This window comes from Poecilia reticulata, linkage group LG2, assembly GCF_000633615.1.
Source record: "Poecilia reticulata strain Guanapo linkage group LG2, Guppy_female_1.0+MT, whole genome shotgun sequence".
In the NCBI taxonomy this organism is placed as follows: Eukaryota; Metazoa; Chordata; class Actinopteri; order Cyprinodontiformes; family Poeciliidae; genus Poecilia; species Poecilia reticulata.
In genome coordinates this window covers 36,823,847-36,838,204 of record NC_024332.1, presented here as the reverse complement: position 1 = coordinate 36,838,204, position 14,358 = coordinate 36,823,847, and the positions used below count along the sequence as shown (strand labels likewise).

Here is a 14,358-nt window from a genome sequence, read left to right as displayed (position 1 = left end):
GAATACACACAATAAGAACATGTTTCATCTGTGGCATTGTTCATTAAAATGGCACATTTCTGATGTATTAAAATTAAATACGATCGGCACACTTAATGATATTAGCGATTAGGTAATGCATTCAGCGAGTACTTTTACTTTTAATACTTAAGTATTTTTAAAAGCCAGTACTTTTTTACTTTTACTTAAGTAAAATGTTAATGTGGTACTTTGACTTTTACTTGAGTACATTTTTGACTGTGTATTTGTACTTTTACTTAAGTAAATTTTTTGAGTACTTTCTCCACCACTGGTTATCTGATACTAAATAAATCAGATAACTAATATTGTACAAGAAAATTGGTACTAAATAAATCAGATATTCACATACTCAAGTGTAAAATCAAGACAAAAACAGAATTTAGACACAAGTAAGTCTTAAGTACATCCACCAAAGTCACTAAACCTTTAATTAAACATCTTAAACAAAATAATTTGAAAAATGGTGTAAACTTAAAGATGGAATAGGTTTCTTGTACTATATGCACTTCTGAAAAACTTTAATGAAGATGCAACTGAAAACAGTATATTGTCTTAGAATCCCAGTCACAAAACACAGGAATTGATATTTATTTTGCATAAAATTATTAAAGGGAAAACTTCTGTACTCCCTCGTCCCTCACTGGGGTCAGGAGGTGCTGGTGCCCATCTCCAGCTAACCTTCCGGGCGAGAGGCGGGGTCACCTGGACAGGTTGCCAGTCTGTCACAGGGCAGAAAACTTCACGTATAACTATGAAATTAACATCTCACGTTTTTTTTGTGGGAGCGGAATAGAAAGCTATTTGGTTCTTATTTTCTTTAGAGATATCATCATGATTTTTAAACTAATGTTTTCTTCTCAAACTAGAGGAGAAGAAAACTGATGTCCGACTTCCTGATGAATTTATTATTACATTTTTGGTCTTTAAAGTATATTTATAGTTTATTTTTAAAAAAAAAAGACATTTTAGTTCCATTAGTCTTTTTATTTCTCAAATGTAGTATCAGGCATTTTTTTCTATTTTTTACATATGCCGTATGTTTGTCCTGAACTTGATCTTTATTATTAACTCCTCTTTATTCCAAACTAACTTTTAGCTGCATAAAATAGATGGTTTCATGAGTAAAAAAAATCATGTCTCTAATTAGTCAAATCACAGACTGTTAAATTGAATATTAATACATATTAATGAGTATTTTTTTTACCATCTTGGAAATATGGCAAAGTTCACAGAGCAAGGTCTGTAGCATAAAACTTTAATAAAATCAGTTTTTAAAAGTAAAGTATTGAAATCATTTTTGTTTCAATATTTACACCTTCGCTCTTACTCTTCTGAACATATGTGATTACATAAAATTTTGCTCTGTATTCAACAAGACACAAACGCATTTTAACAGCCAAATATCTCCAGTAATGACTTAGGAAAGCAAAATTATCTTTACTGTACATTTTAGAATATATTTTTTTGTTGTTGTAGTTGTACTTTTAACAGCACAAATGCCTGGAAAAGTCCCGCCATTTTGGATGTCGAAGTTACGACACAGGGCATACTACTGTCCCAATTCTCACATTTTTGCCCACTTGTAATCTGCTCACTCAAATTCTTATGTGTACTTAATCCACACTTTATAGAGGGGCGCAGGGTGCGCACTGAGCATTGGGACCGGGCCGTAGATACATGTTAGGATCGACTTATATGAGTTCACAGAAGAGTGATGTCACTATGTATTCTTTTACTTGCCATTCATAGCTGCGCTGCTGGAGTTGAACACTTCTGTTAACAAAATGAAACCTGGAGATGTAGGTATTATTAATTTAGTGCAGTGAGCCACAGAAAAAGGAAAAATAACACGTTTTACCTTCTGAAGACCGATTAGGCTTATGGTACTAAAGGTTGGTCCTAACATGGATAAGTCCTAATATCGGTAGAAATACAAACTGTGTCATTTTTTGAAAAATAAAAAAAAACAGAAGTATCTTTATCAAAGTAGACTACTCTTAATAAACGTACACAGTAAGTCGTCATGAAAAATCACTGATGATATTATGATTTATTACTTGTTGACAGACAAAATTTTTATGACAAACATTTATTTCCACAGAGTAATTTGTAGGAGCATTACATCAGAGGATCGCCATCTGAGGCATGCCTCCAACATCACATTTTTTCCCAGTGCCTCTCTGTGGAAGTCATTTCTTTACATGTTCCTCAGTAGATTAAACTTTTTAAACATAGTAACCTAATTTGTCTTCTTTTTGAAAAATACTTACCGGTAGTATAAATATCGCCAATTATGTTTGTTCTATTTAAGCAGAAACTGTTGTTAATCCATAATGCTTGTCATTTTTCCATGTTCTAATCTATAACATTAAACCTGAAAATTAACATCAAATACTTCCACTTCTATAGTTTGTTTTATTTTTCCAACCATCAGTCATTTTGGTGAAAAGTGATGAAAATGCCTTAACTCGTATTCATTTAGTTTTGATTACCCATTCATTGGATCAAATCTTAACTGAGTTTGTTCATAAAAAATTTTTAGCTGGTTGTTTTAACTTTTTAAATTTCCCCAACTTTTACTAATTTATAGTTTAGCATTGAATGGCAAGTATACACAAGTATTTCCTTGTATTTCCTCCTGTTTATTGTCAAAAATGTGTTGTGTCCTTATCTGAGAGCTTTGCAGCTCAAGTGAGTGAGACCTCTGCTGTTCAGATGCATACATTACTAGTCGATTGTGAAAAGCAAATAAATGACTAATGGATAATTATCTAATTTACTGGATAATTTATTGGTACATATGATACACTTTACAAATGTTCAAAGATCTACTACYATTGGTATGAAAAATCTATATTTGTGGTTCAATTTACAGGATAAAGTATTCATTTTTGTTGTTAAATATTAGAGCTGAAATGTTAATTTCTTTGTTATGAGTCCTGAAAAAATATCTAAAATATAACAAAAATATTTTTCTCAGACTTTAAAGAATAAACCTTAGTAAAACACTATAAATAATACAGTGTAATAAGAGTCTCTAAACAAAGTTTATCAGAACACAATAAGAGGTAAAATAGTAAGGCTTTGTTTATGATACTAAAATTACAGGATTTGTTTTGAGATAGTAAAAAAAATAGCCTTAAGTGGTTTATTTATTTATTTTTTATGATTTTTTTTTGTAAATCAAAATTGTGTAAATTAAACTTTAAAAATAAGGCAGAAAACAAATGCAAAACTTTTTATTATAATTTAAACTTTAACTTTCTATTTTAGCCTGATCCAATTAAGAATACCACAGCTCTTGAAATTGAATCAGAGTATGCCCTCTTTCGTAGAATAGAATATCTCTACAACTGACGGCAGTTAGAATCGCATCGGAGTGGGACCTCTTTCGTACACCTTCGCTTTTCTGTCACAGCCTCATCAGCGGCAGTTACAGGTGTGTCGTCACCGCGATGTTTGTCCCTGCGCGGATTCCATCGCACAGTTTATCGTCCCTCCCAACAACATCAAGTGTACTTCTGCTTTCTGAACTCCTGCAGTGATTTAAATATATTAAAATTCATTAGCTCGCCGTATCAGCGGTGCCAGTCACACCAAATTATCGTACTGAAAGCCGCCGCGACAAAACAGCTTCTTCACTTCCAGACGAGTTTGATGGAGTCGCTGGTAAGTTTAATTAGCCTGTTTAGCTTCGGTAGCTGCGCTAGCCACTAAGTTAAATCGCTATTCGACTGCCGAATATATTGAAAGACATCGTTTACTTTCTATTCAATTAGCAATGTGCAAATACAGTAAAAGTGGATAGAAAGAGAAAACGTTTGTTTCTGGTGTAACACTGTAATACGCATGTCTGTCAGCAAGTTCAGAGTGTGAATGACTTTAACAATAAATAAATCAGCGGGGTGTTTACAGAGCAACCTGCATGAAGATAGGAGAGAGGACAATCATAAATCTGTTTCCTTCACTTTAACTGGATCTCTGTGCAGAGTTTGAGTTTGAAGGATTAAGACTAAACAAGACTAGTATGAGTTCAGCAACTATTTACAAGACATTGCAAGGACGGAATCGTATGTATTGTATTTAGATTTTGTTAAAAAAATAATAAATCTAGTATGTAATTTAGTTCTTTTTACCTTTACACTTAAAAAAAGGTAAACAGACTCCACCTTCAGTCAACATCAGTATCAAAACAAACTACATAATGACTCTTTAGTGGGGTACAGGAAAGTTTGATCATTTTGAGTACAACTTGGCAGCATCATGCTGTGGGGATATGCTGCGTTCCAGTTGTACTCAGAACTGGGGGATTCTGACGTCACAGTCACCTGGAAAAATCACCTGCAAGTCAAATTTCCCACCAGGAAATCTGGAGCAACTCTGACTATCCCGAATATGTTTTGTGTTTCAATAATATGGCCACTTTTCAGATCAAAATAGTACTATTTTTTTGGAAACATGTTTATTTTATAACACACATGTAAGGGAAAATAAAATAAATGCTACATCTAGAGCCGACAGCTCTAATTAAAAATGGTTGCTTATTGAAAGTGAACCTGAAAATTATGTTTGTAAAAGTACTGCGAACAATGTCTATGGATGCCGCCAYGTTGAAATTCTGACACGTTAAATAGTTGTGAGAAGGTGGTCTTCTTCTGCTTGTTTAATTGCATTTAGGAAGCAACATTTTGGTGTATTTCTGCCATTTATATGCTAAATATATATTGGGTATATTTATAAATTACTAAAATAACTAAATAAAACATATATCCTCTACATTAATTAGATTTTTTAGGTACCCAACCAAAAAAATAACATTACGAACTGAAAACTTTGTCCAAAGGAACATGATCTGTTTAGAAAACCTCCTGAATAATTAAACATGGTGATGGCAGCATAATGCCGTGGGGATAGTTGTCTTCATAAGGGGTTAGGAAATGTGGACAAACCTTAGAAAGCTTGTTGGAAGTTACAAAAGACGAGGGATTTGGTGTTCACACACCATTCAATTAGGTGGAGCTTTAGCTTTGTTGCTAAGAATTGTGGGTAAATATTTTAGCATTCAGATGTTCTAAGGTGGTTGACAAAAACCCCAAAAGACTTGTGCGAAGTGCTGAATATAAGTCTTTTTTTCTCTCTGATTTTTGATTGCTTTATCTGGTAGAAAATCAAATCCCAATAAAATTTTATAAAGTTATTGTTTTTGGTTATGTAAGCAAGATGTGTTAAAGTTATGGACGATTTTGCTTGACAAGGTCTTAATCTGTCTTATCTGTTGAGCAGAAGTTCAACAAACAAGAACCTGGATCCAAATGAGCAGAAGAGGCATCAACTCAGGACGGAGGAAGCTCCTGTCTTTATGTCAGCTGAACGTAATCAGAAGAGACAACAGATGAGTTTTGAGTAAAATGTTCATAAAGGGGCTGTTGCCGTGCTGGAGCTCTGAGAGCATGAAGTGATGGAGAAACCAGAAGGAAGGTGAGCAAACCATGACAATCTGTTTCCACTAGTGTTCAAAACAAAATCACAATTTTAAAAAATCAGATGGATCCCTCATCTGCTCTGTTAGGTTTCAGTTTTAGTCTTGTAGAGTTACTTTTAATTAGGTTTGTGTATTAATGCCGTTTCACAACAAAAGCAAGCCTTTTCTTTCTGTATTTCTGAATTATGATGTGAAAAAGTCTGCCATGAAGTGTTTTGGACTGACTGTATCAACTTTCCTAATAATTTTCTATCATATACTGATACTGTGCTGATGTGTTTATGTGACTACAACAAATATTAGAGATCATTGTGAGGTTCATTTTTCTTTGTTTGTCATGTGGAATCCATTATAAATTTTCAGAAAATTAAACACATTTTAGTTATATTCTACAAACTTTCTGTCTTTTTTTCTGCATATTTTGTCACAACTGTTTGATAATATCAATTAACAAACATAAAATTGTCCGTTTATGGCCAACGTACAGGTGAATTCACCTGGAGCTGTTTTGTTTTTGTTGTATCTCGTCTTTTATGTCCCTAAGATGTTTGTGGACTGTAAGTAATCCTGTAAGTTTTAATTGAAAAATAATTTTTTTAAATCCATCAGTTGATCTGGTTAAATGTGATCTTTGTTAAATGATCCCCTGTAAGCTGTGAAATGTTTTGCATTTATTTTACAGAGAAATGAAGTGTTTTCTGCTTTGGCTAGTAACATTTCTGATATTTCAATTTTAAACAGGCTTTTTGCTATACTTCATTCTTATACATAGCATTAATTTATCCCTTAAGTTTAGGAGCTTGTAAATTAAGGTAAAAATATGTAAAAATCCTTAAGAGAGTTTAAAGTTAAGTTCTTTCAGCAAAAACGATCAACATGGCTCAGTTTTTTTTTTACTTTGTGATATATTAAGAGAATAATTTATAAATTTCTCCTTTACATGATTGTGATTCATGTTTGCTATCATTCAGACGTATAGCGACCGTTTGAGTTTTAGATTTGTCTTCTCTTTGAAGAGTGCTGGCATGTCTGGGCGTGCAGATCCCATATAAGCCTTTTCAACTTTAGGGATGAATGAGATGGTATGCTAACTCCTTTATCTCTTCAATCTTTCACTTTCAGACGGCTTTCTCTTTCTTTTCGTCTGTTTTTTATGTCGTAATCGGCTGCAACATTTGCTCTAACGTTGTGCTCAGTTAAATGCCAGAGTTTGTTGTTTCTGTGCCGGCAGCCCTGCGGATGAGAGAGGCCTCCAGCCTCCAGACAGAGGCCTCCTCCATGTCTGGCCTTCAGGGGGAGGAACCCAGCAGCTCTGCCCAGAGACGGTGCTGCTGTCCAGGCCCGTAATGCACGTGTCCCTGGGAGAAAACCACGGCATCCTCCTGACACAAGGTGCGTTTTTAATGTAAACTTTACTACTTAGGGAATCATCTTGGAGTGCTGCCAAGATCTTGATTTTTGATTTCTAATAAAACTTTTGGTCATTTGAGAACGGTTAGACACTGGACTGAATAAATAGAAACGTTCCATGATCTTCTTTGCTGATATAATGGAGAGAAAGGAAGATATTTGTATTCAGGATTGAAACGATTGATTGTGACAAATCAATTTTTAAATTTTCAGAAAATGAAACACAATTTATCTAAATTCAAATTCACTAAAGGATTGCTAAGTTACTGCATTTTAAGCAATAATATGTTCATTTTAATATTTAATAAAGAAATTGAATGAGTTACATAATCAATGTATTTCTAATATTGTATAAGAAAGGCTTATGTGGTTAATTAATTATCAGCAATTAACTATATGTTAACGATTAATTGCGATTAATCGCCAACATAATTTCTACAATAATTGTTAGTTACTTTTAAAATTAATTTTTAATTTTAAAAGTTAAAAAAACATTATTGCTGTCAGTCTGCAGTTAGCGACTATTTTAGTAAAAAATTATTCTGACAATTACTCAGTTACTCTGATAAGAAATTGGCACATTCTACATATTCTTTTAAGCATTTTAATGCAATATAAGATGTACGTTAAAAAATTGTGAACAATTAATTCACTTCTTTTTTTTTTTATAAGAAAATAAACATTTTATTGCCTAAAATGCAATTACAGCATTCCTTAGTGAACGGTGTTGTTTTCCAGGGGGTCTGGTGTTCTCGTTCGGGGAGCTTTCCTGGAGGGGGGTGAGCGTCCCGGTGTCGGCTCCGGTGCTGGAGGCCTCTTTGCTGGGGAGGACGGTGGTCCATGTAGCCGCTGGGGGCTTCCACTGCGGCGCGATAAGCGAGCAGGGCGGCGTTTACATGTGGGGGGAGAACACTGCAGGACAGTGTGGGCAGACGGACAGAGCATCTTTCACAAACACTACAGGTTTGTTTATTTCATCATGTCAGACCAGTTTTTGGCAAAAATGTTTGCTTTAAAGGGGCAGTATAATGTAAAATCAATGTTATAATGTTATTCTTTCATGCACGTTTGAGGAATCCCTCAATCTTCTGTGGCACCAATTCGGGGTGCATAAACCCAAAACTCTTAATTGGAGCTGTAGTCAAGCTTCCTCAGCTCCTGCAGACTAGCGGCAGCAGAGGTTGGCAAACACCTGGTGAAACTGGGTGGCCTTCTCAGTCCAAAGCTCCTGAGAACGTTTGTAAACGGCATAATGGAAAGGTATTGCTGTGATGACATACTGAAGGCGGAGTGTATGAAAGAGCAGGAGCTTCTTAAAGAGACAGAGACGTCAATTTACAAAGTAAAATGTCTTTTAAGTAATGTTTGATATATGAAGACATGTCAAAATAACTCGTTTTGCTGGATGATAAATTGTTCCAGAAATTATTGCAATAAAAGATGATGTTGTTTTGAGACAATTTTCAAGTAATATTTTGATAATAATTAAAGTTTACTCTCTTAAAGACTAATAAAGTTTAATTTTGTAAATAACACTGCACATTGAAACTGGAATGTGCAGCTACAAAAAACAATAAATAAAAAGCATAAACAGATTATGATGGCTAAACAAAATGATCCTTCCAAAAATATGAATAATCAAAATGGAAATTATTTGGCTCATTTTAATTTATAACACAATTAATAGCTTATTATGACAGGCGTAGATATAAACAGCATTTTTTAATAACTTAAGATAACATATTTATTGTGCTAAAACGTGGCACCAAATGTCTCTAAAATATAATTTCATTAAATGCCGTTTTGCCTCACATCATTTATTTTGCTTCTACACTGTGCAGTAGCTCTGTCTGCACTGATGAAGATTCACTCACCTCAGCATGCTGGATGCTTTGAGTGGATAATAAATTGAGCCAAAATTGATTGGCTCACTTTAACCACTCATAGACTCTGGATGTGTCATTAAACTTTGAGTCCAAGGTGCCGTCATTGAATATTGCTGGAAAAGAGATTTCATGGAAAAAGTAACAAACTGTAATAATCTACACATTATCTAAAGCTGCTCCTTGAAATATTCAAAACACTTTGCTTTCAAGACAGGAGTTGACATTTAAAAGTTCAATTTAATTGCTATATTTCTGTTTATTGAGGTAATAATAAAGTGAATGCTTCCCTGTGACAGTTCCTGAGCCGTGTCCCGTCACTGTGGTGGACAGTGAGGTTGTTCCTCCCGTGGTTGTTCGGGTCGTGAGCCTCGCCTGTGGACGGGAGCACAGCCTGGCTCTGTCGGCCCAAAACGAGCTGTGGGCCTGGGGGAGCGGCTGCCAGCTTGGCCTGGTCACCAGCACCTTCCCAGTGTGGAAACCTCAGAAGGTATCCTCAAGGCTGAACATCAGTTCCTCCTATATTTGATTTTATTAATCAGATTCTCATTGTTATCCGTTTGTGAAGGTTGAACATCTGGCAGGCAGACATGTGATTCAGGTCAGATATACGTTTGTTGTTTTTGTGCGATATGTATAAAATGCTTTTCCGCCTCTGATGGTGTTTTCAGACCTGATAGTCCAGTAGAATCGGTTCGATTGGGAACCAAAGCTGCTACATTTGTTATGTTTTCAGCTGACACAGTTTGGTTTCACACTGCACCTCCTAGCCTGTGGTGGCGCTGCACCAAGAACTACTGAAGGAAGCAACATGAAAACCTCTGAGGAAGACACTGAGCACATCTTACTTATTCACAAAATTTAAACAAAAATGAAGTGGCATCAGATTTAAGTGGTTATAGGATTTCACTTTTTTCTTTGTTAAAAGACAATGAGTCATTTCTCCTGCTAGACAAACATGTTGGTTTTGGTTGTATTTACCCAGAATGCCTTGAGTGAAGTCCACTACCTGCTTTTGGAGCAATTTCTGGTTCATTTGCATTCATATTCATTGGAACCGCCAGGTTTTTAGGCAGACTAGAGTTTGTTTTTGGTCAATGTCAGAGTTTGACTGTTCCTCCCCAAACCAACCAACTCCATATTTGTTTACATTATGTGAAGAAGTAAGTTGTGCTCTGTCTCTTCTTCAGATAATTTCTGGTCATTTCCTTCAGTTGTTCTTGCTGCAGAGCCTCCATGGGCGAGGAGGGGAACAAATTTTTCAATTAGTTTGGATCATTTGGCAGTGCAGTGTGAAACCAAATCAGACCAGCTGACGATGTAGCAAATGTTGCAACTTTGGTCCCCATTCAAACCAAGTCTACTGGACCACCAGGTGTAAATGTTTCTGTTTTGTCTCTTGTAGGTGGCATGTGGTGCCTACCACAGCCTGGCACTTGTCCGCAGTTTACCTGCTCAGGACTTTAGTGCTCAGAGTACCCCGAAAATCAGGGAGCGGGGTCGGTCACCTCAGTGCCCGTTGGCAGACAGGGAGGAACTGGCTACAACCGATGATGCAGTCTACTGTCCGCTCGGGGTGGAGCTCTCTGAAGTCACAAGAAGTGAGGTAGAGACGCCATTTTTGTTTGCTGCAAGTTAAAGAGAGCAGCAGTTCCTTTGCTTCGCAACAATAATGGGCAATGAACTAATATAAGTCTGAAACGTTTGGGATATTTTGGTTTTATTTTGACTGATTTGATTAAAGGGGCAGTATTATGTATAATAAATTTGTTTGTTTAGCTTTACATCATGTTGTAATGTCATTACCTCATCAAAAACAAACCTGGAGTGTTGCTTTGAGTCTTTCAAGCATGTTTGACAAATCCTTTAATCTCCATGGCAACAGAATGCCTGGTTGGACCAAGCCCCGCCTTCGAGATGTAGCTCCTCCCCCACTCAGCTCCTTCAGACTAGACGGTAGCAATTAGCAAACACCTGGTGGAGCTGAGCACCAGCTGATCTCATTACAGTAGCTGGTAAAAACTTTGTTAAATGGTTAATAGAGGAGCCATGTTGTGATGACTAAAATGTATAAATGTATATATACAAAAATTTACCAAATTTGAAAATACAGAATATGAATAAATATAAAATATGTATAAATATTGCACAGAGGTAGTGTTGTTGCACAATGTAAATATTGCCTTGAAATTACATAATACTGCCCCTTTAAACTGCAGATAACTGTACAACCTGGTGTTGTATTCAACCATCCACTTTACTGAGTGTGTTGGTGTTTAAAAAAAAAAAAGAAATCCAGATTACATTATATGCCTTTTTGTCTCACATCATTTATTCTGCTTCTACGCTGTGCAGTAGCTCTGTCTGCACTGATGAAGATTCACTCACCTCAGCATGCTGGATGCTTTTTTGAAATTAAAAATTTAATCCTCAAAAAGACATGTAGGTGAATGTTCTGGAGAGGCCTAGTCAAAGCCTGAATGTAGTGGATAATTTGTGTGAGGATGTGAAAAGTGCTTTCATAGTTCTTATCTCTTGCTTCTCCTCTTTGATGTGCATTCCAGCCTTCTTCCCGGAGACGGGTTCCCAGGCCGCGGCTCCATCCGGCTGGAATGTCATCTGGCAGCAGCCGCGGCTCCTCAGCCAGTTTATCTTCATTCTCTGATGACAGCAGATCTAATCCTAAACAGTACCGTGTCTTTAAATATGTCCTCCATCTTCCATCAAAAAAAAAAAAAAGTGTTTTCTGACTGATGAAATATTTTTCCTTATGTCTCCATTTTCTGCTCTCTGAACCTTCAGGAGAAATTTCCCAGCATGCAGCAGGCTGGAGGCTGAGGAAAACAGAGCGGAGTGCGCGTCGCAGACTGACGGCAGCCCTAAAACTAATCCGGCGGCGGATTGGGCCGCCAACAAGGACTCTGCGTTTTCTGACGACCTGGAGCTCCAGAGTTTGCTTGATAAACTTTCTGTTCAGTCGGAGTCGCAAAACGCCACGGTGACGGGCGACACCGACTCAGTGAGCAGCCAGACCGGATCAGGTTCGGTTTGGATTTCTTTTTCTTACTCAGTTTTGGTTCTTACTTTCTTTCCTGTAATGCTTCCTCTTCTCTCTTTTAACCTTTCATCCAGAGGACAGCTGCATTTCTTCAACTCCGTCTTCAGATTTATTGACTTCAAGTTACAAAGATGATTCAATTTTCAAGATGCAGACAAACAAGTAAGAAGAGCTTTAGCTGAACCAATCACTTTTTGTCATCAGTCTGAGAATATTTAGTACTGTACAAAACAAGGTTCTGTGACCTGATGATCAAAACAGATTAATACGTTTAGTTGTTGCAGAGCATTTTATTGTTTAGAGCTCAGTTTATCAATAACATTTAATCAAGATTGCTCAGTGTGATTCCCAAAAGAGAAAAAGTACAAATGATTCAATTGGATTTCCATTTTTAGGCTGAACACAGAAAGCTTTTTACACTGGTAACTTCACTTCTTCAGTTAATTTCTTTCATATTTTTTGTTCAAAGTTTTTAAAAAATATTGCTAGTATTTCAGTTTGTCAGAAGAGATGGAACATTTTGCATTTGCTGTAAATGGACTTTTTCTGTTTCCTGCATTTTTTCTGTGAGCTGCAGTTTATATTTTATGAATTTATTTACTCTTTATTTAACCAAGTAAGTTGATTGGGAACAAATTCTCATTTTCAACAATGACCTGTTTAGAAAACATTAAAACATCAAACAACATAATGTCATAAATCAGAGAGAAAAATAGAAATGCAAAATTTTTGTTTGTTGTTTTTAATACTGGAATAAAGTTGTAAGTTGATGATAAATCTACATCAAACTGTATTAAAATGAGGAATACTGAGCGTCTTCTGAAGTCATAGTTGGTATTAGATTTACAAATAAGAAAATACTTAATCTTTTATCACGTCTGCATTAAATTTTTATCAGCCCAGGACTTTGAAACAAATTCTTTAAATGTCTGAATTCATTTAAAAGAAAGAACCCCTTCGTGCTGAGCTGCTCACATCAGATCTTCATGAATCTATCGAAGCTTTTTTCTCATTAAAACAACTTTTTTTCATAAATTTATGGCAGTATTGTGTCTTTGGAGCTGCTTTGGCAGCACCTTTTATGCCAATCCAACAATAACCTGCATATTTATGCATTTCTATTTATGGATGGATGTTCAAAAGTCTCAAATCTAAAGTTAAGGCCTTAAAATGTCTTAAATTAATAAAAATTTAAGTTGGCCTTATCACTAGTGATTCATTTTATTGTAGCAGGACAATTTAATCTTGTGATTTATGTTGTCTTTTTTTCTCGTGGTTCTTTTCAGTCAGGAAAACGTTTGAGTCTCGAGGCGGTTGAGGCTACTGCTAACTAGCAGCTAATATATCGTTTCTAGCTAGCTAGCTAAAAGGTGTAACTTTTGTCTTCGCCTTTGGATCATTTCTTTTGCCAAACTATACAACGTTACGATCAGTTGGTGCAAAATAATTTTGGCACCACTACAATATAAAATGTAAAAATTTCCGTCATGATACAGGTCTTATTTTTTATTGATGATGGTCTTAAAAAGCCTTAAATGAAGCAGAAGCCCTGTATTTACCAACGAATGTCCGCTGGAAACAATCCATGGTTCAGTATCTGACCTTTGACTTTCCATTCCGCAGCGGCGGGGCGTCTGCGCCGCTCTCGTCTTCGCCGGTGTGTCTGGAAGAAGTTCGTTTTTGTGTGGAGAGGGAGAAGCAGGCGCTGCTCGGCTGCAGCCTCACAAACGCACACCAGAAGGGGAACGTGGCGGCGAGCGGCAGGCGCTCGCTTCCTGGAACCCCCACCCACGGTACGATCGGACGGGTGCGAACGGACGAACTGTTTATTTGGGAAAGTCGCTTATTTTCTTTTGTGGACGATTTAGATGAAGGGATTAATACCTGAAGCCTTCAACGCTGAGCCAGGAAGCTGGCGCTTTCAATTAACAACTAAAAATATTTTTGTTTGAGAAATGCAAAAGTAAAGTAGAAAATGTTAMTTAGTTGGGTAATTAAGCTCCATTTGGATTTGGTAGAACTTTGATCTGTTGATGGGACATAATTATGATTTCTATCTAGTTCTGCTCTCCCATTTCCGTGTTTGACCGCGTGTCAACAAACTGTTTTTATTCATTCTCTCTCCTGAGAAATTTTACCCCGATTGAAGATCTCCAACCTGAACAGCCCACAGTTGAGAACAAATGTTTCCACTCTGCATTTTTAGGCTAAAGAGAACAACACAATGCTTCAAATTTGACCCTCATTTTGCAGAAACCAAATGAATAAATAAATCAGCTGGCGAACAGGGAGGATCGTTTGGTTTTAAAAAAATAAGCAGACTGGCAGATCAACTTCCCGTTTTCTGGGTTTCCAGAAGTTTCAGGATCATAAAAATGAAAGTCAGCCAGCAGCCTCTCTTGTCTTCGCTTCTCTCAGCTGGTTTGATCAGCGCAATAATTTGTCAGTTTGTGTTTCTGTGAACTTCCTGTCAGCTGATGAGGCCTCTGAAGATTTACAACCTA

General features: G+C 36.4%; 1 protein-coding gene across 1 annotated transcript in view; it reads left to right on the top strand.

Annotated features, from left to right (window-relative positions):
* The first annotated feature begins 3,485 nt into the window (after nt 1-3,485).
* Nucleotides 3,486-14,358, top strand: part of LOC103461746 (alsin-like) — a 33,815-nt gene continuing 22,942 nt past the window's right edge. The window contains exons 1-11 of the mRNA XM_008404096.2: nt 3,486-3,690; nt 5,305-5,499; nt 6,735-6,895; nt 7,652-7,876; nt 9,096-9,286; nt 9,365-9,397; nt 10,202-10,402; nt 11,361-11,485; nt 11,599-11,837; nt 11,929-12,016; nt 13,478-13,647. Of these exons, the coding sequence (XP_008402318.1) occupies nt 5,480-5,499; nt 6,735-6,895; nt 7,652-7,876; nt 9,096-9,286; nt 9,365-9,397; nt 10,202-10,402; nt 11,361-11,485; nt 11,599-11,837; nt 11,929-12,016; nt 13,478-13,647 (1,453 nt within the window). The 5' untranslated portion in view covers nt 3,486-3,690; nt 5,305-5,479. The remainder of the gene's footprint in view (nt 3,691-5,304; nt 5,500-6,734; nt 6,896-7,651; nt 7,877-9,095; nt 9,287-9,364; nt 9,398-10,201; nt 10,403-11,360; nt 11,486-11,598; nt 11,838-11,928; nt 12,017-13,477; nt 13,648-14,358) is intronic.